The 27,997-nt window shown below is 52.5% G+C and overlaps 1 protein-coding gene across 3 annotated transcripts; it reads left to right on the top strand.

Annotated features, from left to right (window-relative positions):
* Nucleotides 1-27,996, top strand: AXL (AXL receptor tyrosine kinase). Of its 3 annotated transcripts, XM_059150887.1 has the most exons (20): nt 2-551; nt 1,763-1,985; nt 2,324-2,424; nt 2,948-3,124; nt 7,952-8,032; nt 8,180-8,295; nt 11,769-11,979; nt 12,279-12,418; nt 13,081-13,231; nt 13,440-13,466; nt 14,661-14,793; nt 15,112-15,203; nt 18,083-18,178; nt 18,328-18,405; nt 19,829-19,921; nt 20,309-20,430; nt 21,062-21,171; nt 24,772-24,931; nt 25,375-25,511; nt 26,127-27,996. In XM_059150887.1, exons 1-20 carry the CDS (start codon nt 488-490, stop codon nt 26,476-26,478), a joined length of 2,664 nt encoding a protein of 887 aa, XP_059006870.1. In that variant the 5' UTR covers nt 2-487; the 3' UTR covers nt 26,479-27,996. The 3 variants fall into 3 exon arrangements, with proteins under 3 accessions (XP_059006872.1, XP_059006870.1, XP_059006873.1); XM_059150889.1 differs by lacking the exon at nt 13,440-13,466 and having other exon boundaries at nt 1-551; XM_059150890.1 differs by lacking the exons at nt 1,763-1,985; nt 2,324-2,424; nt 2,948-3,124.
* The last annotated feature ends 1 nt before the right edge of the window (nt 27,997 follows it).

Raw genomic sequence — 27,997 nt, forward strand, 5'->3', positions numbered from 1 at the left:
TACCAGACACGGAGAGAGCCCAGAGGGACAGCGCCCAGAGCTGGGAGAGAGAGCTGCACAGCCTCCCTGCCTCGCTGGCCCCAGGATTTGGGGTGCAGTCCTTAGAGCGCCTTCCCCCTCCTCAGCCTCCCTCCGGGGCCCCTTTAAGACAGGGCTGGTCCTCTCTTCCCAGAGTTAACCCCTCCAAGCCCAGGTGGCCCCCTGGGCTCCCGCTGGTGGGCGGAGGCAGAGGGGGAGCCAGGGGCGGGGAAAGCGTTGCCCGAAGTCTGAAGTCTGGGAGAAAGAGTAGGAGGCTGGGGAGCAAGGAAGGCGGCGGCCGCTGAGGAGAGCCGGTGCGGGGGCCCAGCCGTGGCAGGCGGGCAGTGCCAAGTCCAGGGAGCCTGGAGCTGGGGGGAGGGCTGGGGACAGCCCGGCCCTGCCCCCTCCCCCGCAGGGTGCCCAGCAACTTCTGAGGAAAGTTTGGCATCGTTTGCGTGGTGCCCCGAGGATGGGCAGGGTCCCGCTGGCCTGGTGCTTGGCGCTGTGCTTCTGGGGATGCGTGGCCCCCAAGGGTGAGTGATGGGGCCCTGCTGGGGGTGGGGGTGGGGGGACGACCCGGGGCTGGGCTGAAGCAGGAAGGAGAGGAATGAGGGGTGGATGGCTGGTGTTGAGGGGAGTCTGGGCTGGCCCAAGGATTGTCTTTGGGACAGCAGAGGGGGAGACAAGGAGACACCGAGTTAAATGAGTTAAATGGGGAGAGAGGAGAGAGGCCGGGGAGAGAAAGGGGCTCAGAGAGGAACAGGACAAGAAACAGAAACTGGGAGGGTCAGAGATGGAAAGAAGTGAACACAGAGCGAGACAGAGAGACAGAGAACCTGGGGGCTGGAGTGGGGCTGGACTTGACTCGCGGGGGGTGGGGGGCGCTTAGGGAGAGGGGCTGAGCTGGGGGCTGCCCCGGAAGGAATCTTCCAGAAAGGAGCACGAAGTTAGGCAGTGGGATGAGGAGGACTTCAGAGCTCTAGGGGGGAACGCTTGTCACTGTCACCCTTCCACACACTTGTCCTTACCCCATCACTGTCTGTCTGCTCCATTTCTGGGATGGGGGTCTCCGGCTCTGGCTGTAGATCGCCATCTCTGTGGAGCTTCATTTCTCTGTCCCAGTCTCTGGTTTCTGTCTCCCTACTTTCTAGGTGTCTCTATAATGTCTCTGTCTCTTTGTCTGTTTGCCTCTGTGTCTCTCCCCCAACTTTGTCCCCCTCTCAGGGGTGTCTCTCCCTCACTTATCATCCTCTGTGTCTCTCTGGTCTCTGTCCCTCAGCTGTCTCTGAGTCCTCAAGCTTGACTCTGTCTGGCTTCTCTCTGTCTCTCCTTCCCTGTTTCTCTTCTCTCTCTCTCCTCTCCCTCCCTCCTTTTTTCCTTCCGCACCGCACCATCTACCAGCACCCATCTACCACCAGCAGTCCACCACCAGCCGATCTGTCAAGTCTCTAGAGACCCTAAGGAAGGGCAGCAGGGGCGGGAACAGGGCCTGGCCCTGCTGGGCAGTCGGGAGCGTGGGAGGCTGCCAGATCCCCGGCCTACTTCCCAACAGACCAAGGATGAGGCCCCTAGGAAGGACGGAGGCTGGACCCCAGTCCCCTGGGAAGGCTCCCATCCTCCCCCAAAGCCTCCACCCCCCCCCCCCCCCACTGAGGTCACTTTACAACTATGTGGGCCTAAGGGCCTGGCAGGCTGGGAGGAAATCAGGGGTTCCTAAGCTAACTCTTTCCCCATCTCCCCACAGGAGCACAGGCTGAGACAGACCCTTTTGTGGGGAGTCCAAGGAACGTCACAGGTGCCCGGGGACTCATGGGGACCCTTCGGTGCGAACTCCAGGTTCAGGGGGAGCCCCCTGAAGTGACCTGGCTTCGGGATGGACAGGTGCTAGAGCTGGCAGACAGTACCCAGACCCAGGTGCCCCTGGGTGAAGATGGGCAGGATGACTGGAAAGTGGTCAGCCAACTCAGGTGCCCAGCCTCCCCCTGACCAGCCGCATCCCTCCTGATCCCTGTCCCCACCCCACTCCCCAGCCCCCAACCTCCATCACATGATGGGTAAAAAATTATGGGCAGGAGCCCCACCTGGGCTGGAACCCCAGTGTGGCCACTCGCTAGCTGTGTGGCTTGGAGAATGTGATGTAACCCTGGGTTTCACTTTCCTCTTCTGTAAAACGAGTTAATAATAGTACTCACTCCTTAGCTCTGACGAGTTTCTAGTCCTGACCCCCTTCCTGCAGTTCTGATGACCCCTACCCAGGGTCCAGCACTGACCCCGAACCTTTCTGTCTTTCCTCTTGTCCTGTTAGAATCTCCTCCCTGCAGCTCTCAGACGCGGGGTGGTACCAGTGTGCGGTGGTCCTTGGAGGAAAAACCTTCGTGTCCCAGCCTGGCTACGTTGGGCTGGAGGGTGAGCCCTGGGCACAGAGGTCGTGGGCGGACAGGAAACCTGAGTGGTCAGAGGGTGCTGGAAAATTTAGGGGATATGCAGCCTGGGTGTGTCAAAGATATTTAGGGGGTCGGGAAGCTGGGGAGTCTGGGAATTACTGGGGGCAGGCCTGGGGGGGATTTTATGTCCTGGGGGAGAAGATATCTTGGCTTGGTTGTGACATGTCCTAGGGGCAGACATGGTTGGGGTAGGACATTCTGGGGATCCGGTAAGGAGTCAGAGGTACAATTTAAGCCTCTCCCCCGCCCCTCAGGGTCTCACTTTTCTCACTGAGACTCAGATGTCCCAGGGGTCAGATGCTGGTGGGGAAGTACCCAGGGGTACTGGGATCTTGTGTTCTGGGGGTAAAGGCCTGACAGGTTGGACATCTGAAGGACGTTCGGATGTCCTGAGGAATCAGATACAGAGGTCAAAGAATTTGCAGTGAGTCAGACACCTGGGGAGCTCAGAGGGACCTTGGCAACTACCATGCCCCCCACCCCAGGCCTGCCTTACTTCCTGGAGGAGCCTGAGGACAGGACTGTGGCCGCCAACACCCCCTTCAATCTGAGCTGCCGGGCACAGGGGCCCCCAGAGCCTGTGGACCTTCTCTGGCTCCAGGATGCGGTCCCCCTGACTCTGGCCATGAGCCATGGCCCCCAGCAAACGCTTAGAGTTCCAGGTAAGTCTGGGGAGTAGCCAGCTCTGCCTAGAGGGCCAGACAGGATGGGAGCAGGGAGCAAAGGAGTCTTTTGTGCTCCTGTGTGAGTGCCTGACCCTCTGTCCTTCATTGTCTCTTTCTGTCTCTGTCTCTGTTTTCTCTCTTTGTCTGAGTCTCACTGTCTCAGCATCTCTATCCATATCTACCCCTCGTCTCTCTCCCTCTGCTTTCTCTGTCCCTTTTTGTCTCTCTGTCCTCTGTTTCTCTGTCTCTTTCTGCTTCTCTGTGTGTGTCTGTCTCCCTGTCCCTCTGTCTCTCTTTATTCCCCCCAGCTTGTCTGAATAGAATTCTTTGTCCCGGGTTTCCTCTGAGCTGTCCCATGGCCCAAATGTGTGTGTGGGCCTGATGTCCCTTTGTCAGCCCCTGACCCCAAGCCTGGCACCGGAAGCACCAGGCTGTTTTCTCCTCCACCTCCTCCACCTGCCCACCTCTGTATCAGAAGAGCTGAAAGCGGAGAAAGAGGAGAAAGTGGGAGAAGGAAGGACAGTTCCAGGGAGAGAGAGAGATCAAGAGACATGGGAAGGGACAGACCACAGAGGTAGCTTAAGATGCAGAGTGACAGGACAGGGAGGTCTGAGTGACAGCAGAAAATCTCCTAGCTTCAGAGTGACCATCCATTTCCGCACCACAGAGATGGGGCAGGACCTAGCTTGGGATCACAGCGCGGTCAGAGGTAGTGTGAGGGTCCCTGCACTTAGCCGTTTCTCCCTCACCGAGGAAGGAGAGTTGGAGGAACACAGCCGGGTGAGGATCAGTCTGAGGGAGGCAGCTGGACCCTGGAGGGCTTCAGCTTCCGGCACCCCAACCTGCTGCCTCTGTCTGCTGGGATGGGGCGGGGTGGGGGGCTCCCGCCTGAGGGTCTCTTGGGCTAGAGGGAGGTGTCCACATTCTCAACATTCCGGGGACTCTGAGTGTGCAAGGAAGAGGTGGTGAGCATGCCAGCCCCCAGAGGGGTGACTCAGGCCCGTGGCTCTGGGGTCTGAGTCAGCCTGGCAGGACCCTGGAGATAGGAAAGGAGAGGGGGATGGGCCACCCATGCCATCCCAGGAAGGAGAAATGGGGCAGCCCCCCCACCCACAGACATGAGAGGGCCGGTGTGTGTATCAGTGTGTGGTAAAGCTGTAGGGGGAGGGTGTCTGTGGGTGTGTGTCTCAGTGTGTGTGTGAGGTCCTGTCTGTATGTATCCGTGTCCCTCTAGATCTGTGTCTCAGTGTGTATGAGGCCGTGTTGTGTGTGTGTGTGTGTATGTGTCTAAGAATACCTGTGTCAGCCTGGCCTCTGTCCTCCTTTGCACTTGCGTGTTCACAGCTGTGACTCGCTGTGTGAAGGTGGCGTGTGTATGTGTGTGTTTTGGGGGAGAGATGGCAGAATGAGGGGAGGGAGTGTTTTGTGGCTATTTTGCATCTAGCTCCCTGTAGAAAAGTGACATTGTCACGTCACAGGTGTGCATCTGTGGGTGTGAGTGTGTCGTGGTGTGGACACCTGTTTCCTTGTGGAGACAGAATGTTGTCAGTGGACAGTTTAGTCTTCCTTGGTGTGTTTTCACTCACTGTGGCTGTCCACGCATTTGTCTGTGTCCACACATGTCTCTGGGGTTCCCTTGCATAGGTCCTGAGGGGGGTGTGTTGGTTTGTGACTCTGACATGGACCCCGATCTGTGTGTGTGTGGGTGGGTTGGTGGGTGAGAGAGAGAGAGAGAGAGAGATCTACAGCAGGCGGTAACAACTCCCTTCTTCTTCTGTCCGGTCTCCCTATGTATCAGCCCCAGCCCTGATTGTCTCTTGGTAGATAAACTTGCCAGCCTGTGTGTGTATGTATGTCTGTGTCACCTCTAGGCACATGGCAACTATGTGTCTGCCTCACTGTTTATGCAAGTGAGTTTCTGTATAGTCTGCCTCTCGGTAAATGTGTCCAAAGCGACCTGAGTGTCCAGCTGTGTTTGAAGGACTGGCTTTGTTTGTTTGCAAGCAAGTGGGCATTAACCTTATTCATGTCCTGGTGCGTATCTGTTGGACCACTCCAACCTCAAGGTCTGTGTGTGATTCCCTGTGTGTATTTCCACAGGCAGGTGTGTGTGTTTGTCAGTTTTTTTGGGGGGGGGCAGGATATTGCTTTGCTAGGTGTTTGACTGTGTGTTTATGTTTGTGATATATGTGTTTGTGTATGTGCGCCAACGTCAGACCCTGTGTAGATACGTGCAAGTCACTGGCTGGATACTGGTGTCGCTGCGTGTTTGCAACCCCATCAGCTCCTAATGCAGCTTAGCCAGTGCCCGGTTTTCTGTTTCTGTGCCAGTAACGGCCCCTGTGTGTTAAGTGTGATTCATTGTGTGAGTGTGAGGGTGGGGGGAGGTGCCGTGTCAAGGAATTTTGTCCGTTTATGTGTGTCTGTCCCTCGATCTGACTCAGGGCGTGCCCTCTCTCCTTCCATCTCTCTGATTCCCTCGGAAAAAGCGCGGGCGTGGGAGGAGGAGGAGCGGGAGCGGAGAGGGAGAAGGGACTGTGCATCTGGGAAGCACATCTGGTGTGGGCCGGCTCCAGTGGCGGAGGGAGAGCCCGCTGGAGGGGAAGGGTCCCAGGGCCCTCCATTCCTGCTCTCCTCATCCTCAAGGTGCCCTCTGAAGCCGAGGAAGGGGGGATCCTGCGCCGCGCGCCCCCCAGCCGCCACCGGAAGTGCCGGAGCGGGAGGGGGCAACCCGGTGACTCACGCGGGGGCAGGAATGCTGCGGTCGGAACAGGACCCGGCTCCAGAACTCCCTCGAGCCCCGAGGCTCTTTGGACCGGCAGCACCAGCCCCTGCGCGGTGACCCTGGCGGGCCCCCACGTGCCAGGTGGCTGGACCGGACCCAGGCTCCCCGCCCCCTCCGGCAGCCGACCGGGGGCTGTCCTGCCCCTCCCCCGCCGGCGGGGGCTGCGGCCGGGCTGGGCACCTGACCTTGGCTGCGGGCTGCTGCCTGGGCAGCAGCGCTGGGGAGCTTCCCTGCCCACCCCCTTCCGGCCTCGGCCGACTTTCCCTCATTCCGCTCCCTCTGCCGACTGAGAAAAGGAAACTTTGTGTCTGCGGGTTGATGGTGGTGGTGGTGGGAACCGGAGAGAGCGCGCGCGCTCACACACACATACACTTTCACACGCAGACCGAGCAGGAGGCACACACAAGCCTGCAACATCCATAGGCAAACGCAGTCTACCCGCAGACACCCAGAAACACAAGGTACATATTGGAGCGCCTGGCTGACTCAGTCCGCTAAGCATCTGCCTTCCTCTCAGGTCATGATCCCAGGGTCCGGGGATCAACCCCCACCTGGGGCTCCCTGCTCCACGGGAAACCTGCTTTTCCCTCTCCCCCTGCTCATTCTCTCTCTCAAATACATAAATAAAATCTTTAAAAAAGAGAGACATATTGGGGCGCCTGGGTGGCTCAGTGGGTTAAGCCTCTGCCTTCTGCTCAGGTCATGATCTCAGGGTCCTGGGATCAAGCCCCACATCGGGCTCTCTGCTCGGCAGGGAGCCTGCTTCCTCCTCTGTCTATGCCTGCCTCTCTGCCTACTTGTGATCTCTCTCTCTCTGTCAAATAAATAAAATATATTAAAAAAAAAAAAAAAGAGAGAGACATATTAAGTCACTTACCCATAGAATTACACAGGCTCATATTTCTACATACATACCCAGAAACACTCAGGTACACAAAGGCATACACGTAAAGTCATTCACTTGTTCAACAAGCATTTATGGAACACCTACTGTGTGCAGGGCTATTGTGGACCTGTATGAACCTTGGCATACAGCAGGGGACTGAATAGACAGAAACCCCCGCCCTCCTATAGCAGGGTTGACAGACAGTGAGCAAGACATACAGGTAATGGGCAAAGTATGTTGTGATGAGAAGAGCCAAAGAAGAAAAGTAAAGCTGGGGAGAGGCTAGATATGGCCATGGGGTCCTGGCTCTGAACAGGGCGGCCAGGGACAGAGTGACAGAAAAGGTGGGGTCTGAGTCCCAAATGTGATTGAGTGTGGGCGAGAGCCCTGTGCACTTCTGTGGGAAGATAGAACAGAGATGCAAAGTTCCTGAGATGGGAATGTGTCTGATATCTGAGTTCCCAGTGAAGTGGGGGAGGGGGACGGGAGTTGGTAGGAGCTGAGCTTAGAGCATATAAATGAGCGAACACCTCTGGCTTTACATACAGCCATCAGGGCCTTTTTCTTAAGTGTGTGTCTGCTAGGGATATATGCCTCCATGTGTGTCTGTTTGGCTCAGTGTGATCGTGTCTGTGTTTGTGCAAGTATGTGATTGTGTGAATGCGTATGTCTGTGTGCGTGTTGGTGTGTGTGTCTAGGTATGAGTATGGGTACTTTTGTATGTGTGTGTGTAACTATGTGTTGGTGTATGTGCCTGGTGTGTCTGTGTGTAACTATCTCTGTGTACACATATGAGTATGTGTGTTTCGGTGTGTGTGTTTTTGAGTGTTGTTTGTGTGAGCATATATGTGTGTCTCTGTGTATGAATGTGTGTGTGTGTGTGTGTGTATGTGTGTCTCTGTGTGTGTGCCCGTGTGTGACTGCGTGTATATGTGTCTACAAAGTGAGGTACTAAGACTGAGGCCACCAGCCTGTCCTTCTGTCTGGGGACAGAGGCCTGTGCTCCCAGATCAACCCCCACCTCCCTTCCAGCAGGAGCCCATGTGGGCTGCACTGACTGTCGGGCAGGGCATGGTAGGTGGTGGCTCAGCATGGCCTGGGAAACCGTCCTTCCCCTCTCTGACACTGGGCCTCTCCTTTTATGACTCCCCAGGTTTGAACAAGACATCTTCTTTCTCCTGTGAAGCCCATAACGCCAAGGGGGTCACCACGTCCCGCACGGCCACCATCACAGGTGAAGGAAAGGGAGCTGGGGATTTGGGTGTCAGAGGGTGTGTGGTCTGGCCCAAAGGTCAGAGCTGGGGTAGAGGGAAGGGGGGTCTAGAGGGGAGCTTCGGGCAAAGACCCCCCAGGGTCAGCCCTGCCCCTCATGTCTCCACAGTGCTCCCCCAGCGGCCCCGTGACCTCCACCTGGTTTCCCGCCAGCCCACAGAGCTGGAGGTGGCTTGGACCCCAGGCCTGAGCGGCATCTACCCCCTCACGCACTGCACCCTACAGGTGAGACCTTAGACTTGGCTCAGCCCTCCTCCTTCCACCACACATAAGCCCCCTGCCCCTCCCTGGGAAACCAGCCCTTCCCAGCCATGCATGTGCTGAGAGGCAGTAGAGCCTCCAGTTGAGTCAACACTAGATGTCTTGGCTTCAGATCCTCCCTCCACCACCAGCAGCTGCAGGAGATGGGACCTTGTGACTTAACCTCACTGGACTTCAGTCTTATCTGTAAAATGGGCAGATAGGCTTGTTGTAAGAATTCAATGAGTGAATACAAGGACCAAACTTAAAATAGTATCTGGAACATAGGTAATGCCTAATAAACTATTAGCTGTTTTAACTTTTTTTTTTTTAGTATTAGTAATACTGACTCTGGCCAGAGTGGGAATCCTAAGACAGCATGGGTCAGAACCTTCTCTGTCACCAGCAGGTGACCACAGCCCTGTGCTTCTCCCATCCCAGCCCTGATCACTCTGGGTTGCCGCTGTCTGAGGGGTGAGTCTCTCTCCCCACTGGACCGGGATCTTTGGGAGGACCAGTCCTGGCCTGTCTCAGTCACCACTAGGTCCTCACGATTGCCCAGTGCAGGTTCCAACTAGAGTAGGACACATTTGCTAGAAGAGTCCCTGACCTGAAGTGTTCTAGACCCAGCCTTCAGCACCAGAGTTGTTCTTAGTCTGCGCTAAGAAAAACAAACGCAGATCTCTGAATACAAGACCCAATTCTGGCCTGAAGTTCTTTGAGATCTGGAAGTTGGAGTGAGGGCAGGACAGTGTCTGCCCCGACAGATGATAATAATTAGTAATGCCCAGTGTTTATGGAGTGTTATCTCTGTGGTGGACCTTATGTTATGACTTTATGTGTTTATGTGTGTTTGTGGGGGCAGGGTCTGTGGAGACACCCACTTTCCAGATGTAGAAGCTAAGGTTCAGAGTAGTTAAGCAACCTGTCAAGGATCACAGCCAGGAAGTGGCCGAGGTGGGATTTGAACCCTCACCTCCCCAAACCCAAACAGCCCCCTTCACCCTCTTGGAGACCATTCAGAGCCAACACTTGATCAAATAAGAGCTGTCTTTCTTGTAATTACGTGCCCTAACCCTAGAAAGTAATCTGCTAATCTTCCCATTTTCAAGGGAAGGAACTGAGGCCTGGAGAGGGGAAGTGATCTGCCCTCCCCATGGGCTTTAAAGGATAAAACTGATTCAATCTTCAAGCGTGGGCCCACTTGGGAGATCTCAAATGCTAGGTCAGGCATCAGCTGTACCCCCCAACCCACATGTGTCCAGTGTCAAAGAAAAGCAGAAGTGTGTCCTCTTCCTTCTCCAGGGCTCACTTCCTGCTGTGCCTGGCCTGGGGCAGGAGGGTTCGAATGGGAGGGCTGCAGGGAAAAGAGAAGTGGGAGTGGGCACCAGGAGGCTGACTGTCTGGACCTATGTCCCTGTGTCCCCTTTGTCCCAGCAGAGGTTCCCCTTCTCATCTGTCACTGCAGGTCAGAGAGCGGGCATGGGACAGCTTCCATCCCCCACCCCCATCATATTACCCATCCTCCTAGACCTCATGGTGGGATCCTTCCCCACAGCCGTCTGTGGGACTCTGGGCAAGTTGCTGAACCTCTCTGGGCCTCTGTTTCCTCATCTGTAAAATGGGAGTGAAAAAAGAAACTGACCTCAGAGGGTGGTGGCAAAAAGACCAGGAGTTCAACCAGGATTGCGCCTGCTGGGGTGCTTGATACAGAGTCTACACTGGGGAAACGTTAACCATCGATAGGATGCACAAACCGACTTCTGTGCTGTGTGTCATCGAGCCTCATACCTTGCCAGGTAGGGACTCTTACATGCCCATTTTCCAGAGATAGGAACGGAGACTCAGAGAAATAAAGACACCCATTCTAGGTCACACAGCAAATGATACCCAAGCCAGGACTTGGATATCCAAGATTCTTTGGGTCCACACCAGTAAGCGGTAAACTTCCCTCTGAGAACACTCAGTGTGACAGTGTGGTTGGGTCTCCTGGTTGCTCCCCCGGTGTTGAGGGGAGGTGTCAGCATCCTTGTGGTGTGTGGCTGTAGAGGTTGTGGTTATGTGTGGCAGGGCTGTACAAATGTCTATACCTGCTGTGGTCCCTGCCATGCTGATCGTGTTATTCCTGGGGATCAGGCGAGTGTCCCAGCTGGGGACGCTGTGTAGGGCATGCAAAGTTTGCTACTTGTAGCCGGGCAACTTCTGTCTTGCGCATGCACACACACACACACAATAATAGCAATAGACACTCACCGTGCACGGCCTCCTCTAAATGCTTGCAAGCATCAGCTCACTCAACCCTGCAAGTTAGGGAGACATTGTTGTTATCCCATTTTACAGATGAGGAAACTAAGGCACAGTGCTAGGGGCTAGTAGAGGCGGGATCTGAACCCCAGATCCAGCGTCTCTGCTCAGCACCAAGTTCTGCTGCCTCTCTGAACAGAGGAGAAGTATTGTTACTATCACCAATGTTCTTATTTCTTTTTAAAGATTTTTATTTATTTGAGAGTGAGAGAGATAGAGAGAGCACAGCAGGGGGAGAGGGTAGAGGGAGAGGGAGAAGCAGGCTTCCCGCTGAGTGCGGAACCCTATGTGGGGCTTGATCCCAGGACCCCGGGATCATGACCTGAGCTGAGGGCAGACACAACGGCCTGAGCCACCCAGGCGCCCCAAGGCAAAAGTTTTGAAGACAGGTTGGGGTTTAGTTCTCAGCTTCATCAGTGACAATCTGGTAACCTTGGGCAAAGTGATTCTATCTCTCTGAGACTCACTGTCCTCATCTGTAAGTGGGGATGCCCATGGTACCCAAACACAGAGCTGAGGGTCAGATGAGCTCAGATGTGTAAAGGGCTTTGCTTTTTTATTCAGATATGCATAACGTGCATAATCTTCAGTGTGCACCTAGATTGTTAAACACAAATGTTCATCCATGTCACCACCCTCCAGATCACCACCCACCAGCTCCCCACCCACAAGGATCCCTGAGCCCCCAGCGATGCCCACTCTTCTGATTTCTCTTGTAGGATGTTGCTTTTGTCTGTGGTTGAATGTCATTGTCATTTTATTGATGCTGATCACCTGCCCTGCTCCGCACAGCTTGTCCTACCTTCAGCCTTTAGGTAGCCCTGGAAGGCATTTGTTCTCCAAGTGCCCATGTTCCAGATGAGGAAACTGAGGCTCGGAGAGGGCAAGCCTTGCCAGAGGTGGCTTTTACAAGTGATGACGGAGCCACATCATGCATCTAGGAGGTCTTCTCGCTTTGCAGCTGCATGTGCCCCTGTTACACCAGCATGGAGCACTCTCTCTCTCTCTCTCGCGCGCGCTCTCTCTCTCTCACACACACACACTCACCCTTGCAAAGTTGTGCCATCACCCCAGGACCACCCCTACCAACTTGTGTGAGCCCCGTCTTGAGATCTCCTGGCCGTCCCATCCTCAAGCCCCTTCCCTCTCCCCAGGCCGTGCTGTCAGATGATGGGGTAGGCGTCTGGCTGGGAGAGCCAGACCCTCCAGAGGAGCCTGTCACCTTGCAAGCGTCTGTTCCCCCTCACCGCCTTCGACTGGGCAGCCTCCGTCCTCACACTCCTTACCACATCCGGGTCGCCTGTACCAGTAGCCAGGGCCCCTCACCCTGGACCCACTGGCTTCCTGTGGAGACACCGGAGGGAGGTAAGAAGGGGCTGGTGTGACGCAGACGTCACTCACCGCGGCTCACATCTGTGCCACCCCAGGCATCTCCTGTCACCCATTAAGCCCAAGTGGCCTCAGTCCCTCCCACCCAGCCCCGGACTCCCCAGCATGGCCCACTGGCATCTCTCCCAGACCTCTCCCCTGTGCTTCCGCTCATGGCAGGCCTGCACGAGGTGCCCACGTGCGTTCCCTTTGCACTCTGCCCCTGCTTCCTGGGAACAGGGGAGGGGGTCAGGAAGAGGTGGGGGTGCCAGCTTCCCCTCTTCCCTGTCCTCCAGTGCCCCTGGGCCCCCCCGAGAATGTCAGCGCCATGAGGAATGGGAGCCAAGCCCTGGTGCACTGGCAGGAGCCAAGGGCGCCCCTGCAGGGCACCCTATTGGGGTACCGGTTGGCCTACCGAGGCCAGGACACCCCCGAGGTGGGTGCTGCTGGCAGGGCTGGGGCGGAGTGGCTGGGAGGAGGGAGATGGGGAGGAAATGTCAGGGTGGACAGGACAGTGGTGTGGGTCGGGGTAGTACAAGATCATACGGCACCTAGGAGAACACGTTCTGGGGAGGTTTAAGGGGTCTGGGGAAGGGGTAGGGAATGGCTATTTAAAAGCACTGTACAAAGCGTTTCAATAGACTTCCAGATGTCCTGTGACGCTTTTATAGCAGATAATCCTAGAACACCTTGAAGAAGGGGTGATTTTTCCTATTGGGCACGGAGGTGATGTTGGAGCAACAGCACCCTGGGTTGGACAGATGGGGTGGGAGATTGGGTGGGAGATCAGGAGGGCATAGAGGAACGTGGGTGGAAAGATGGGGATGGGGGTTCAGTCCCCCCTTGCTAGCACTTGACAAGGGGCAGTTAATGAGGCAAAGGGCCGATGCTCGTGGAGCTGATGGTGGAGTGGGCGTGGGGATGGAGAATGGAGGTAGGGGTGGTGGCGAGGAATGAAGGGTGGGAGGAGGTAGGGAGGAGGGGTTGGGGGCAGGAGGGGGCTTTTGGAAAGATGGAGATTTGAGGCTGAGGGTGAAGTTTTAAGAGTTAAGGGCAGATAGGGGGCACTCTACCCTGACACTCCATCCGACATCCTAGGTGCTCATGGACATAGGGCTAAAAAGAGAGGTGATCCTGGAGCTGCGGGGGGACGGGACTGTCCCCAACCTGACAGTGTGTGTGGCAGCCTACACGGCCGCTGGGGATGGACCCTGGAGCCTCCCTGTGCCCCTGGAGCCCTGGCGTCCAGGTAAGTCCCAGTCCTGCTCAGCCCCCTTCAACCCATTCTCAAGGACCCTGTCTTGCCCTGATGCCCCTGACTTTCTCCCTGTACCTTTCAGTGTTACTTACCTCAATCTAGGCTCTTTTCCCACCCGAAGCTTAATGAGAGTCTCGTCCATGTCACACCAGCCTTACCCTCTCTGAGCATGTCCTGCCTCTGTCCTTTCTCCTCACAGGACAAGGACAACCAGTCCACCAGCTGGGTAAGGCTTCCCACCCTCTCTCCTCCCTCCTTTCTCTCAACACCCCCTGAGGATCCCATCGCCATAAACATACCTGTTGCCATTGCTTTCATGTTTCCCAAACTCATCACTCTAATCTTCTACTTCTGGGGTTTGTGTGGTCCTTGATGGAGTCGCCTGGAATGGCCCTGCACATTATAGGTACTCAGTGAATTGTGGTTGGATGGATGGGCAGACAGATGAGTTATCCCCCCTCAAATCCATCCCTCTCAATATTTCTCCAGCAATTCTCGAACATTCCTCCTACAGCCATTGTACCCTCCTAGCCCTGTTCCAGATCATCTCTTGTAACCCAAACTACTAGCCTTAAGTATTCCTTACGTGCCTTCCTACATTTCTTTCCATACCCTTCTCACACTAATCCCAGCTTCCTTTCCCAGTCATCCTATTACAGTCCTTGGTTCCTCACCCATGCCTCCCAAACACAGGACACATCCACACTTCTCATTCACAAACTGCACATTTTTCACACCTTCACCACATATCCCACATACATCCATATATCCTGGAAAACTTTGGGTCCACGCTATCCCACACTCTTCAGGTCTCCGTGCACACCCATTGACACTCCTCACCCCTCGCCAGTCCTAATCCATTCCCGCTCTGCACACACCCACCACACCAAACTCCTGGAACACTCAGCACGTACCCATTCCCACGTTTTTACACACTATGTCAGCTCATCCCATGCCCACGCTCCTTTCACACCAGAGTTAAATCCTTACAAATCACTGCTCACTACTTGTATCCAAAACTCCTTGACTACTCCTCGTTCACATACCCCAAACTCCTCCAATACTCCTCTGACATTCTGTGCACCGTCCTTTGCATACTTACTTCTCTCCCATCCTTTGCTTTATGGAAACCCCTCCATCGTCAGCGCGCACTCCTCAAGACCATTCCTTGGCCATTTGTCCATAAGCCTCCTTCTCCTTGCACACGCCCCACACACCCATCCTACACTCCATGCATTCTCTCCCCCCGCTCCCCTGCTTTCCAGACCCAAGTCCATCTCCTCGGAGAAGTGAATGCCTCTACCTACCCCATGCCTCATTAGATATTTCCACATCTGTTTCCCTCCAATGTCACATCTTTGGGGTCCAGGGAGCGGGATCCAGGGCTTCCCCCATGACCTGTGTGCCATACCCCTGACAGTGAGTGAGCCCCCCGCCCCTGCCTTCTCATGGCCCTGGTGGTACGTACTGCTGGGAGCCGTTGTGGCCGCTGGTTGTGTCCTCATCTTGGCTCTGTTCCTCGTCCACCGCCGGAGGAAGGAGACCCGCTATGGGTAAGTTGGAACTACGTGAGTAGGGAGGCTTGTGTGTACTGGGATGGAGAGGCTGGGGCCAGGGAGACCATGAGGAAGCTTGTGTGGGACAAGAGATTACCGATTAAGATTCCGATTAAGAATCGGAATGAGATCCAGGGTCCGGGTGATGAATGGAAGGCGGGGTGGGGGGGGGTAGAAGTCTCAGACATGCTTAGCAAATGCTGGCGGGGTGGGGGGTGGCTTGGGCTTAGGGTGGTGTTCACTTTCACTGTTCTCAGAAGGAGGGGTTTGCACTTGGTTCTGCCCTGTCCTCACCTCCTGCCCATTCTCCCCAAGAGAGGTGTTTGAACCAACAGTGGAAAGGGGTGAGCTGGTGGTCAGATACCGTGTTCGCAAGTCCTACAGTCGCCGGACCACTGAAGCCACCTGTAAGTGAACCCCCACACCTCCCCGCCCTGATTGGGGGCTGACGAGCATAGAGACTGGGGCCCACTGGGCTTCTGTTGATGCCCGAACCAAAAGTTCCTGAAGACCTTGGAATGATAGGACATTAGAACCACAGACTCTGACAACAACAGAACTGTGAAATCACACAGACCCTTAGAATAATAGGGTCTTAGACAAAAAAAATCATAGGAAGACCAAACCTTAGAGCTACAGGATCCTAGAACAATGTGATGATGATGGCGATGAAGAGGACGAGGATGGTAGGATGATCGTGAAGCCAGGGGTGACAGCCAACCCCAGCAGTCCCTATGTGACAGGTGCTACACATGTCATTTAATTGAATCCTCACGACAACCCAGTGAGGCAGGTACGTCTTCCCTCCCCACCACCCCCACTGCACGGATGAGGAAGCAGTGGCACAAGAGTGTTTAAGTGACCTCCTCAAGGCCACGCAGCTTGCACGTTGGATAGCTGGGCTTTGAAATCAGATCATTTTGCTCTGAAAGTCCATCCCCCTGAGCTTCCTCTAGGAATTAAAGAATGTTAGAGAGGTAGAATCAAGCTTGGCTGAAATAATTCCAGGATCAATACATAGACCCTTAAGATCTTGAAAACCAGAGGGTCTTAGAACTCTAGACTCTCCATGAGACTGTGGAATTAAGGAGGGTCCCAGCCATGAAGGGACCTCAGAGGCCACATCATCAAATTCCTTCCTCTTTCCAGCTGGGGCAACTTAAATCCAGGAAGGAAAGGGACAGAGCGATGTCTTTCCCCAGCACACTGTGAGAAGGCTGGCGGGGCCCCAGGGAGATATTGGAAGAGGCTGGGAAAGACATTTAATTCAAGAGGAGCAAGGATAGGAAGCAAGGAGGTCATGGTGCTCTAGTAGGGTAACGTGCAGCAGCGATTCTCAGAGTGTGATCCTGGTCCCTGGGGGTCCCTGAGACCACTGCAGGGGATCCATGAGGTCAAAACTATTTTCGTAATAATCCCGAGATGTTATTTGCCCTTTAGCACCCTCGTTCTCTCACACGTGTTCTGTGGAATTTTCCAGAAGCTCTCTAATACATGATGATGTCATCACTCTTTCTGTTGACAAACATCTGCTTCTTTATTCTTGTGTTTGAAAACTCCATCCATTTTAATTTTTTAAAAGATTTTATTTATTTATTTGACATACACAGAGAGATCACAAGTAGGCAGAGAGGCAGGTGATGGGGGGGCAGGCTCCCCGCCAAGCAGAAAGCCCCATGCGGGGCTCGATCCCAGGACCCAGGACCATGACCTGAGCTGAAGGCAGAGGCTTAACCCACTGAGCCACCCAGGTGCTCCCATTCATTTTAATTTTAAAAATACAATAAGTGTTGATCTGTGTCAGCCCCCTGAATGAAAGCTCTTTGCCATCCACAGTAATTTGAAGACTGTGAAGGGGTCCTGAGGCCAATAAGTTTGAGAACGGTTGCTATAGAGCTACGAAAATAAATCACAACTATGTGTGAGAGCTACATTATGGCTGTCTCATAGACACCGTGTTGAGTGAAAGAAACCAGAGACAAAAAAGAACACAGTATATGATTCCACATTGATAATATCCCCAAACAGAGAAGGCCAGTATATGGTAAGAGAAATCAGGAAGGTGGCTGCTCTTGAGAGGGCGGGTCATGGTCTGTTCTTGACCTGGGTGCTAGTTACACTGTTGTGTTTGCTTTGTAGAAATCCGCTGAGCTGGGGGACCTGGGTGTCTCGGTCAGTTGAGCACCCAACTCTTGGTTTCAGCTCAGGTCATGACCTCGTGGGTCCTGAGATTGAGCCCCGGGTGGGGATCCCCGCTCAGCGGGAAGTCTGCTTGAAGATTTTCTCCCCGTGCCCCTCCCCACCCCGCTGGCGGGCGTGTTCTCTGTAGAATAAGTAGATCTTTTTTTTTTTTGACACAGTGAGAGAAAGAGACAGTGAGAGAGGGAACATAAGCAGCAGGATGGGAGAGAGAGAAGCAGGCTTCCTGCTCAGCAGGGAGCCCAATGGGGGCTTGATCCCAGGATCCTGAAATCATGACCTGAGCCAAAGGCAAATGCCTAATGACTGAGCCACCCAGGCGCCCCTAAAGAAATCTGTTGGTTAAGCAGCCAACTCTTGATTTCAGCTCAAGTCGTGATCTCAGAATTGTGAGGTTGAGCCCCATGTCCGGCTCCTCACTCAGCAGGGAGTCTGCTTGGGATTCTCTCTCTGCCTCTCTTTGGGCTCCTCCTCCCCATCTCACACCTGGGAGCGTGTGCTTTCTCTCTCTCTCTCTCAGAAAGAAATCACTGAGCTGCTCCCTTGTGATTTATGCAGATTGTAACTCAATAAAAAGTTAAGAAATATTTTTAGCAACTGCTGTGGCATACCACTGACCTATCAGGGTGCCCAGTGGTACAAGATTATGTGACAGGCTCTAACCCTTTTGCTGCTGGTTTGGGAAAAGATTTGGGGGGTCTAGGGGAGGAGCTAGGGCAGGAGGTGTGCTCAGGGCAGTAGCTGTTTGTTTGTTTGTTTTTTAAGATTTTATTTATTTATTTGATAGAAATCACCAAGTAGGTGAAACCAAGTAGGCAGAGAGGCAGACAGAGAGAGAGAGGAGGAAGCAGGCTCTCTGCTGAGCAGAGAGCCCAATGCGGGGCTCGATCCCAAGACCTTGGATCACGACCCGAGCTGAAGGCAGAGGCTTTAACCCAGTGAGCCACCCAGGCGTCCCCAGTAGCTGTTTTTGAATGAATGCTGAAGCATTTCAGTATTTTAACAATGGTACATCCCTCTTGACATCCAAATGTCTCCTGAGTGTCAGCCCTGCTCCATGGCTCTGTCCACCCTTGCCCCCATACAGTGAACAACCTGGGCATCAGTGAAGAGCTGAAAGAGAAGCTTCGGGACGTGATGGTAGACCGGCATAAGGTAGCCCTGGGCAAGACGCTGGGAGAAGGTGAGCCCCCGGCCCCCCCTCACCCCCAGCGCACACACACATTCCCCTGAACCACGAAGTCCTTCACTTCCCCACCCATACCCTGTCACAGGAAATGCAGTCCCCCCAAGCACCCACTGAGGTCAGTGTCTCCCTCTTGTCCCCCACAGGAGAATTTGGAGCCGTGATGGAGGGCCAGCTCAACCAGGATGACTCCATCCTCAAGGTGGCTGTGAAAACAATGAAGAGTGAGTCTGAGCTTGCATGTCTACATGGATGGGACCCCTGACCCCTCACCCGAAGGCTTTTCCCTATGGCCCTAATGAGGCCAAAGAGCAGAAGAGTGAGTCGAAAACCAGCCTTGCCACAGAATCTCAGGGTTTCCAGATAGGAAGTGGAGTCCGTACTAGGTGCTTTAATGGATGGGATTTAGTATGGGGAGACTTATTACAAAGGCACTGGAATGATGGGGAGCAGTGAGGCTGGAGATTAGTGACAGTCATACTTCCATCCTAAGACCTAAGGCCAGAGTGAAGAAGTGGTGTCACCATAGCCACCGCCAGGGATGCCTGGTGGGATTTGGGATTGCAGATTTAGAGGCTGCCTTGTGCAAGCTTGAAATACACAGCCACCATCAAGGCAATGCTGGAAGCGGTAAGGGACAGAGTGAAATACCCTGACTTCTCCCTCTCCACCTATCCACCTGCCAGTCTTCCCATTGGCAAACTCCAACAGGAAAACAGGAAACAGTATGAACAGTACAAAGAGGAGCCTGGGAAATGTAGTTTTGGTGGGGGCCAGCCCCCTTGGTGGGGGAAGGTCTGGAATGTAGCTTCATCATTTATCAGCTGTGTGATCTCAGGCAAGTGACTTTCCCTCTTTGAGCTGCGTTTCTTCATTTGGGAAAAAAGATCATAATATCCTTGCCTCCTAGGGTGAGCCAAAGCACTTAATGCTGGGGTGGTAAGTGGTCTGTGCAAGGAATGTGGACTACGACTATATTATTTACAGGGTCAGAGAGGGTGGGAGCCACTCCAGGGTCACACAGCCCAGGAGTCCAGGGCCAAGTCTTTTCCATATGGGGAGGGCCAGGCTGCTGCTGATGGTGAAGGAGGGGGATCCTTTCTCAATCAGTGGAGCTAAAAGCTTGGGTTATGGAGCCATCAGTGTCTTCCCATTCATTCATTATTGAACACTTTTTATGTACCAGGTTACGTTCTCCACCTAGGTTTGAGTCCCAGCTGTGTGACCTTGGGTGAGTGGCTTTGCCTCTCTGAGCCAGTGTCCCGAGTTGTAAAAAGGGAGTAATGGGATGAATCCCCAGGGAAGCAGCCTAGCATGGTGTGTGCACCTGGATCTCAGAGCCGGCCCACCTGGCCTTCACTTCTGCCTCTTCCACTTGCAAGCTCTGTGTGCCCTTAGGCAGATTTCCTTAACCATTCCGTGCCTTAGTTTCCCCATTGTTAAAACAGAGAGAATAATGGTCTCTCCTCAGAGGGTTAAATAAGTTCACATATATACATACATACACACACACACACACACACACACACACACACACATATAGCTGAGTGCAGCACCAGGCACAGATGACAATGATGATGAAGGAGAGGAGGAAGGAGTCCTCCCTCCCCTCTCCTCTTCCTTATCCACCTTCCTCTCTCCCCCAAGTTGCTATCTGTACGAGGTCAGAGCTGGAGGATTTCCTGAGTGAAGCCGTCTGCATGAAGGAATTTGACCACCCCAACGTCATGAGGCTCATTGGTGAGGGAGGGGCAGGTTTGAGGGTGCCCAGGACTCCATGGAGGCCATCCAGGAGGAAGACCCCTCCCTCCGGCACTGGGAAGATCAAACCTCCAAGCTCCCTGCTCCTCCTACCCTCAAGCTCCCTCCTCCTTCTTTCCCTCAGCTTGGAATGTGACCTCTGACCTTTCCCAGAAATAGCTGAGGTCCCCAGGAGGGCTCTGGAAACTTCCCTGGGAACAGTGCTGGAAATGGCTTCTCTTAAGCTTGGTCCTTGCCACCCACCACCCACCCCACCCCCAACAGTTTGGAACTTAGATTTGAAGGGGAGGGAGAGAGAGAACTGAGGGAGGGGATGGCTTCCCCTCCTGGCCAACTGGAGTGACAGGGCTGCCTGGGGGTCCTCAGGCGTCTGTTTCCAGGGTTCTGAACGAGAGGGCTTCCCAGCACCCGTGGTCATCTTACCTTTCATGAAACATGGAGACCTGCACAGTTTCCTTCTCTATTCCCGGCTTGGGGACCAGCCAGTGGTGAGGGATATTTACTTGTCTGGTTCCCAGATATCCACTGAGCACCTGTCAGGTACCCAGCACCACTCAGACACTGGGAACACCACAGTGCCCAAGAGCTTGCTCTTGTGGAGCTGTCTGCCAGTGAGAGCACCAGGCAATAAAGAAGTCAACCAATAAATAAGCAAGAGAAATTTAACTGCTAGGAAATGAAGAGAGTCAAGTGAACAACAGAGAGGCCAGGCAGGTAGTTTGGGTGGACTGAGAAGGTCTTACAGAGGAGGTGACCTTGAAGGAAGAGCCAACTGGCGGCGGGAGGTGGGTAAATCTGGGGGGAAGCAGTCCTGGCAGAGGACATAGCACAGAGGAAAAGGCTTAGAGGCAGGAACAGGCATAGTTCGTCTAAAAACCAGAAAGGAGGCCCCTGGCTGGAAAAGTGGTCGCACGTCCAGGTCAAGGGCAATAGGAGATCAACTTGAACGGGAGGGCAGGAGGCGATTATATAGAGCCTTGTTGGAAAGAGGTTGGATTTAATTCTTGGAACCATGGGAAACCACTGCAAGGCACACACAGGAAGGGAAAGAAGGAGGGAGGGAGGAGGGATGGATCTCAGGGACTCCGCTGACCTCCACTCCTTCCTACGTTGCCCCAGTTCCTGCCCACTCAGATGCTGGTGAAGTTCATGGCAGACATCGCCAGTGGCATGGAGTATCTGAGTACCAAGAGATTCATACACCGAGACCTGGCTGCCAGGAACTGCATGTGAGTGCTAAGCCTTCCATAGCTACTCTCACCCCCACCCCACCGTCCCCTCCTCAGGGGAGCTGCATCCCTCCTTCTAGGAGGGAAGAAGGGTCTAGACACACATACCGCTCAGGCAGGCCAGAACTCAGTACTGCAAGAGGATTGGAGAAGACTTCGTGGAGGAGGGGAGCCTGGAACTGAGATTCTGGAGGGGTATTTGAATGTGGAGAGAGTAGAGGCAAGAGGGTGGGCTCAGTGAGTGGCATGACGTGAGCAAAGGGGCAGAGATGACCAATGACAGTGGGGACATTGAAGCCTCATCTCTGTATCCCTCCATGCTGACTATCTTGCCTGGGGCTGCCCTTAGCAAGGGGCCATATTGAATAAGGGGACCAGACACCCTCCTTTCCCCCACCAACAGACATCCCAGAAAATAGGCCAGAATTAAACTAAGGTCAGGATGGAACATGTATATACAAACACAGGCTTCGACTATTAGTTTCATTACAATATTGGACTCAGAAACCGGAGCTGGAGAATTGGAATCTTCTTCAAGATGGGTAAACGTTTGCAACTCTCGGGAACATGAACATCTCTTTCTTTCCCCCCAAATTCTTTCTGTGGAGAAAGTCCAATCTCACAGAAAAGTTGGAAGACTTGTTCAGTGGATGCCCGTACACTATCCTGGGGGCAATTATGCCATATTTCTCCTCTCTTCTCTGCCGTTCTCTCTTTCCTCAACCGCTTCAAAGCAAGTTGCCTAAATCTTCAATAGGTTATCTCCTAAGAATGAGCATTTACATGTAAATTATAGTTCTGTTGTCACACCTGAGAATAGTAACCATAATTCTGCAACATAACTTCATATCCATCCAATCCATATTCAGATTCTTCAGTTGTCCTCCAGAATGTCTTTTAGGGTTGTTTTTTGTTTGTTTGTTTGTTTTATTTTGCTTTGTTTTTTGTTTTTCTTGCCCCCAATCAGGATCTATTCAAGGTCCCCCCCACACACATTTAGTTAAATCTGGAATAGCCTCCCCCCCACCATATTTTTTTAAATATTTTATTTATTCATGGAGAGAAAGAGTGTGAGTTCATGCCAAGGGGAGGGACAGAGGGGGAAGCAAGAGGGATAAGCAGACTCTGTACTGAGTGTAGAGATTTACAAAGGGCTCAAGGCAGGGCTTGATCTCACCACCCTGAGATCATGACCTGAGCCAAACCAAGAATCTGATGCTTAGTGGACTGAGGCACCCAGGTGCCTCCCTCCCCTGCCTTTTATATTGTTACAGCATATTCTTTTCTTTTTTTTTTTTTTTTCAAAGATTTTATTTATTCATTTGACAGACAGAGATCACAAGTAGGCAGAGAGAGAGGAGGAAGCAGGCTCCTTCTGAGCAGAGAGCCCGATGCAGGGCTCGATCCCAGGACTCTGGGATCATGACCCGAGCCGAAGGCAGAGGCTTCAACCCGCTGAGCCACCCAGGTGCCCCTGTTACAGCATATTCTTTTGGAAGAGACCAGGCCCGTTGTCTTACAGGATATGACATATATGTGTCTGTTTCTTTGTGTTGGCATTTGCCTTGTTCCTCTGTTCCCTGTATTTCATGTTAATTGGAAAACGTATGTAAAGTCTTCAATAGACTCAGTCAAAATGGAACTTCCTTTCCTTCTGCAACTTGGGCTGATCCTGAGCAAGCCCCCTTTGAAATAATGACACTGAAAATGGAAGCAGACAACCCATTGTTATGCACCTGTTTTTTTGTTGTTGTTAAAATATCAAGGGGTGCCTGGCTGGGTCAGTCAGTGGAATGTGTGACTCTTGGTCTCCAGGTTGTGGTTTTGAGCCCCATGTTGAGAGTAGAGATTACTTTTAAAAAAATCTTAAGGGGTGCTTGGCTAGCTCAGGGAGTAGGGCATGCAGCTCTTGATCTCGGGTCGTGCGTTCAAGCTGCACATTGAGCATGGAACCTACTTTAAAAATAAATAAATAGGGGCGCCTGGGTGGCTCAGTGGGTGAAAGCCTCTGCCTTCAGCTCAGGTCATGATCCCAGGGTCCTGGGATCGAGTCCCGCATTGGGCTCTCCGCTCAGCAGGAAGCCTGCTTCCCTCTCTCCCTCTGCCTGCCTCTCTGCCTACTCGTGAACTCTGTCAAATAAATAAATAAAATCTTTTAAATATATATATAAATATATATATAAATAAAAATATAAAATAAGGGCGCCTGGGTGGCTCAGTGGGTTAGGCAGCTGCCTTCAGCTCGGGTCATGATCTCAGGGTCCTGAGATCGAGTCCCACATCGGGCTCTCTGCTCGGCAGGGAGCCTGCTTCCTCCTTTCTCTCTGCCTGCCTCTCTGCCTACTTGTGATCTCTCTCTGTCAAATAAATAAATAAAATCTTAAAAAAAAAAATATATATATATAAAATAAAAATATATAGATGTATAAATATATAATATAAATATAAATATATTTATATATAAATATATTATATATATATATATATATATATTTTTTTTTTTTTTTTTTTTTTAAAGAAAGTTCCTGGGGGCACATGGGTGGCTCAGTCATTAAGCATCCAACTCAGCTCAAGTTATGATCTCAGGGTCTCGAGATGGAGTCCCATGTTGGGCTCTGTGCCGGGCATGGAGCCTGTTTAAGATTCTCTCTCCGCCGGGCGCCTGGGTGGCTCCGTGGGTAAACCTCTGCCTTCGGCTTAGGTCATGATCTCAGGGTCCTGGAATCGAGCCCCATGTCAGGTTGTCTGCTCAGTAGGGAGCCTGCTTCTCCTCTCTCTCTCTCTCTCTGCCTGCCTCTGCCTACTTGTGATTTCTGTCTGTCAAAAAGAAATAAACTCTTTAAAAAAAAAATTCTCTCTCCCACTGCCCCTCCCCCACCTCCTAAAAAATAAACGAAAAGAAAGTTCTTTGCGGAAAAAAAGAAAGGAAGATTGTGGCTTCCCTTGGAGAGGTAGGAAGGACTGATAATGTAATGTGTTTCCTTCTTTCTTATACTTGAAAAAAAATGTTTATTTTATATACACTGAAACACCCACATCCTACGTGTGCAGCTCAATGAATGTTTACTTGTCATGTAAACAACCAGCACTGGATGAAGATAAAAAAAACAACAACATTTCTAGGCCCTGGCGGTCTCCCTAATGGACTTCCCAGTCACTGCCCCAAGGGAAAACCCTTATTCTGGACTTGAGTCACCTGTTCTTAAATGTCACATAAATGTCACATAAATGTCACTCGTGCAGTTTGTACTCGTTTGTGTCTGGTTTCTTTCACTCAGCATGATGTTTTTGTGGTTAGCCCATGTCTCTGTACGTATTGGTTAGTTCCTTCTTTTTCTTTGCTCTGTGGTATTCCTTGTCTAGATGATGTCCCATGATGTTCTGTTTCTTCATCTGGGTGCTGGTTACATGGGTGTGCTTACGAAACTTCATATGGACCGAACAAGATGGGACACATTTCCCTTCAGTCTGGGTTGACGGATCCTCAACCCCAAGGAGGGACAGCCAGAGTGGCAGATGGAGACGTGTCTGAGAGTGAGGGCAGGCTTTCCAGTGGAGGGGGCAGTACAGTCACCCCGTTCCTCTTCCCAATCTGGACAGGCTGAATGAGAACATGTCTGTGTGTGTGGCGGACTTCGGGCTGTCCAAGAAGATCTACAATGGGGACTACTACCGCCAGGGACGCATTGCCAAGATGCCCGTCAAGTGGATCGCCATCGAGAGCCTGGCTGACCGTGTCTACACCAGCAAGAGCGATGTGGTAGGTGTGGAGATTCCCCACAGGAGTGGGGAGTCAGTGGCTTGTTCATTTCACAGCACAGGGGCCTGGTGGTAAGGGTTAGGCATGTCTGGGGTTGTGCTGGGTGTCTCTGAATGGTGGTGTGGACATGCTGGGGACATGTACAGGTTCAGGAGGTGGCAGGTTCATATAGGAGATGTGTGGACAGTGTAGGCTGGGAGAGGTGGCGATAAGTATGTGTATGTGTGTAGACGTGTGCATGGATGAGCACGTCTGTATGTGCACAGAAGTGACCTCTGTGAGCCTGTCCCTGCGCCGGTGTTGCAGTGAAGAGGAATGTGTACCCGCTAAGATAGCGATGGACACGTGCGCACAAAAATGTGGGTGTACCCATGAACCCATGTATTTGGGGGTGTCTGTGTGCAGGACAGACCCTCTAATTCTCTCCCCTCTGCCCCCCACAGTGGTCCTTTGGGGTGACGATGTGGGAGATTGCCACGCGGGGCCAGACCCCATATCCCGGAGTGGAGAACAGCGAGATTTACGACTACCTGTGCCAGGGAAACAGGCTGAAGCAGCCTGTGGGCTGTCTGGACGGACTGTGAGGATCCTCAGGACCCCGCCCACCCCCTCCCCCATCCCAGATTTCACTCCCAAGACCCTGAGCACCCCCACATGGCCCCAACCCTCTGCAACCTGCACAGAACCCCTCAGACTGTTGAGGAACTCATGTGAGCACCCCCCCTGCCCCCAAATTCTAATTCACCCCAGACTCCTGAGCTCTTGCCCTTCCCCCAATCCTCTTAAATACCCAGGACCCTCCACCAGCCCCCCAGTTTGCTGTCCCGAGCTTCTCCAAACTCAAGGGTCTCCTCGGAGATATCCTCAGGATCCTTCAGGACAGAGCTTATCAAACTTTGCTGTCTCACAGCACGTAGAGGAGAGCAGAACATTGATCCAGCGCTTTCAGGGACAAAATCTGCTCTAGCAAATCCTCACTAGAATACCACTCAATACCCAGAGAGCTTCCCCAAGACCCTTTCCAGCTCCCAAGTTTCCCAGGACCCCCTTTGGAAACTCCTGAGAATTCCCAAATCCCATCAGAAGCCCCCAAACTGCTCACGGTTCCTTCCAGTTCCATGAAATGCTTCCAAACTCTCAGAATGCTCCCCTTCTGAGCTCCTGCTATCTCTCACCCCTCACTCTGCTGCCCCAGGTATGCCCTAATGTCCCGGTGCTGGGAGCTAAACCCCCGGGACCGGCCGAGTTTCTCAGAGCTTCGGGAAGATCTGGAGAAGACGCTGAAGGCCCTGCCCCCTGCCCAGGAGCCAGACGAGATCCTCTATGTCAACATGGATGAGGGCGGGGGTCATCCTGAACCACTTGGAGCTGCTGGAGGAGCTGACCCCCCAACCCAGCCTGACCCTAAGGATTCCTGCAGTTGCCTCACTGCGGCTGAGGTCCATCCCGCTGGACGCTACGTCCTCTGCCCTTCTACAGCCCCTGGCCCCACCCTGCCCACCGACAGGAGCTCCCCACCTCCCCCAGGGCAGGAGGATGGAGCCTGAGACAACGCTCTACCTGGGAATCCCTCTCAGGACCCAAGCTAGGCACTGCCACTGGGGGAGCCTCCCCACAACTCTCCCCACTCCAGGCCTCACCCCCGACTACAGCCTCCTCTTCCCACCTATTCTACTTCTACCCCCAGACAAATTCTCCCTCTTCTCCATGCCTCAGTGTCCCCGTGTGTAAAAGGAAGGGGTTGGGCTGCGATTCCTAGGGGTCCTCCCGCGTCTAACATTCCAAGATTCTAGATTCTAAGGTTGAAAGAGTCTAGAAGAAAGGTTCGAGGTTTCAAAGATGCTCTTAGTCTTTGGCTCTAAGAACCTAAAATCCCAAAGTTTCTGATTCTAAAGTGCTAAGGTTCCAGACATGAAGTTTCAAGGCCTATATTTTAAGGCCCTCAGAGTCTGTGGCTTGAGATTTTTCTGGTTCTAGAATTCTTGATACAGCCCACCAAGATTTTAGGTTCTGAAGCTCTAAGATTCTAGTTCTAGAATCCATGGCTCTATCATTCTAGATTTTGTTATTTGAGGGTTCTAAGTCCTTAGGATATAAGATTCTAGATTCTACAATTCTAGACACGGAGGTTTTTTGAGGCCTAATGTTCTAAAATTTGAAGTTTTAAGCCTCTTAGACTGTAAATCCTCAGCCTCTAAGACTCTACATCATTAGTCTTCAAGATTTTATCTTCTCAAGTCCTAAGATTCTAATAATGGTTAATTCTAAGTTCTAAGGCTTTATGATTCTTGAAACTCTTTATTATGAGATTCTGGATCCTAAAGATCGAAGAGTCTAGAATCTGCAATTCAAAAATTCCAAGAGTGTAAAGATAGAGGTTGAAAGGTCTAATGTTTTAAGATGGGATGTTCTAAGACTTAGTCTAAGAACCTAGATTCTTTGTCTAAGATTCTAGACCATACACTTCAAGATTCTAGATTATTAAACTCTAAGATTCTAATGTTGTTCTGTTCTATGTTCCAAGACACGTTAGACTCTATTAGGCCAAGATTCTGGATCCTTAGCATCTAAGGTATAAGACTACAGTTAGCTGTGACTAGCTAGATACCAAAGTTCTAATCATTTCTAATGCTGGACACATTTAGGCTCTATGCTGCATTCCACCTTTCTAGGATTTTAGTTAAGGGCCCAAGAATCCACAGTTTTAAGTCTTAAGATCTGAGGCACTGTAGTTCTACGATTCAAATGTTGTCAGATTCTAAAGATATACAGCTCTTGAATTCCAAGGTATGATGCCGAGGTTCTAATTTTAGAGTATTCTTCTGGGTGACTCTCCCCTTCTGAGCCACCTCTGCTTCCTCCTCCCCTCCTGTGGGGGTATGTCTCCCCTCAAGCCTGTGCAAGAATGCACTGGGGATGCCTCCTTTCCCCAGGAGGCAGTTTCCCTCCTTTTGGGCCATGCTGCCCCCCCTGAGCCAATCCCTCAAGCCCCCCATTATGGAGAGGTGTGGACAGACTCTGGCACCTCCAGAGGGGCTCAGATCATATAAAACTTTATAACCACCC

The sequence above is a fragment of the Mustela lutreola genome, chromosome 16 (assembly GCF_030435805.1).
Source record: "Mustela lutreola isolate mMusLut2 chromosome 16, mMusLut2.pri, whole genome shotgun sequence".
In the NCBI taxonomy this organism is placed as follows: domain Eukaryota; kingdom Metazoa; phylum Chordata; class Mammalia; order Carnivora; family Mustelidae; genus Mustela; species Mustela lutreola.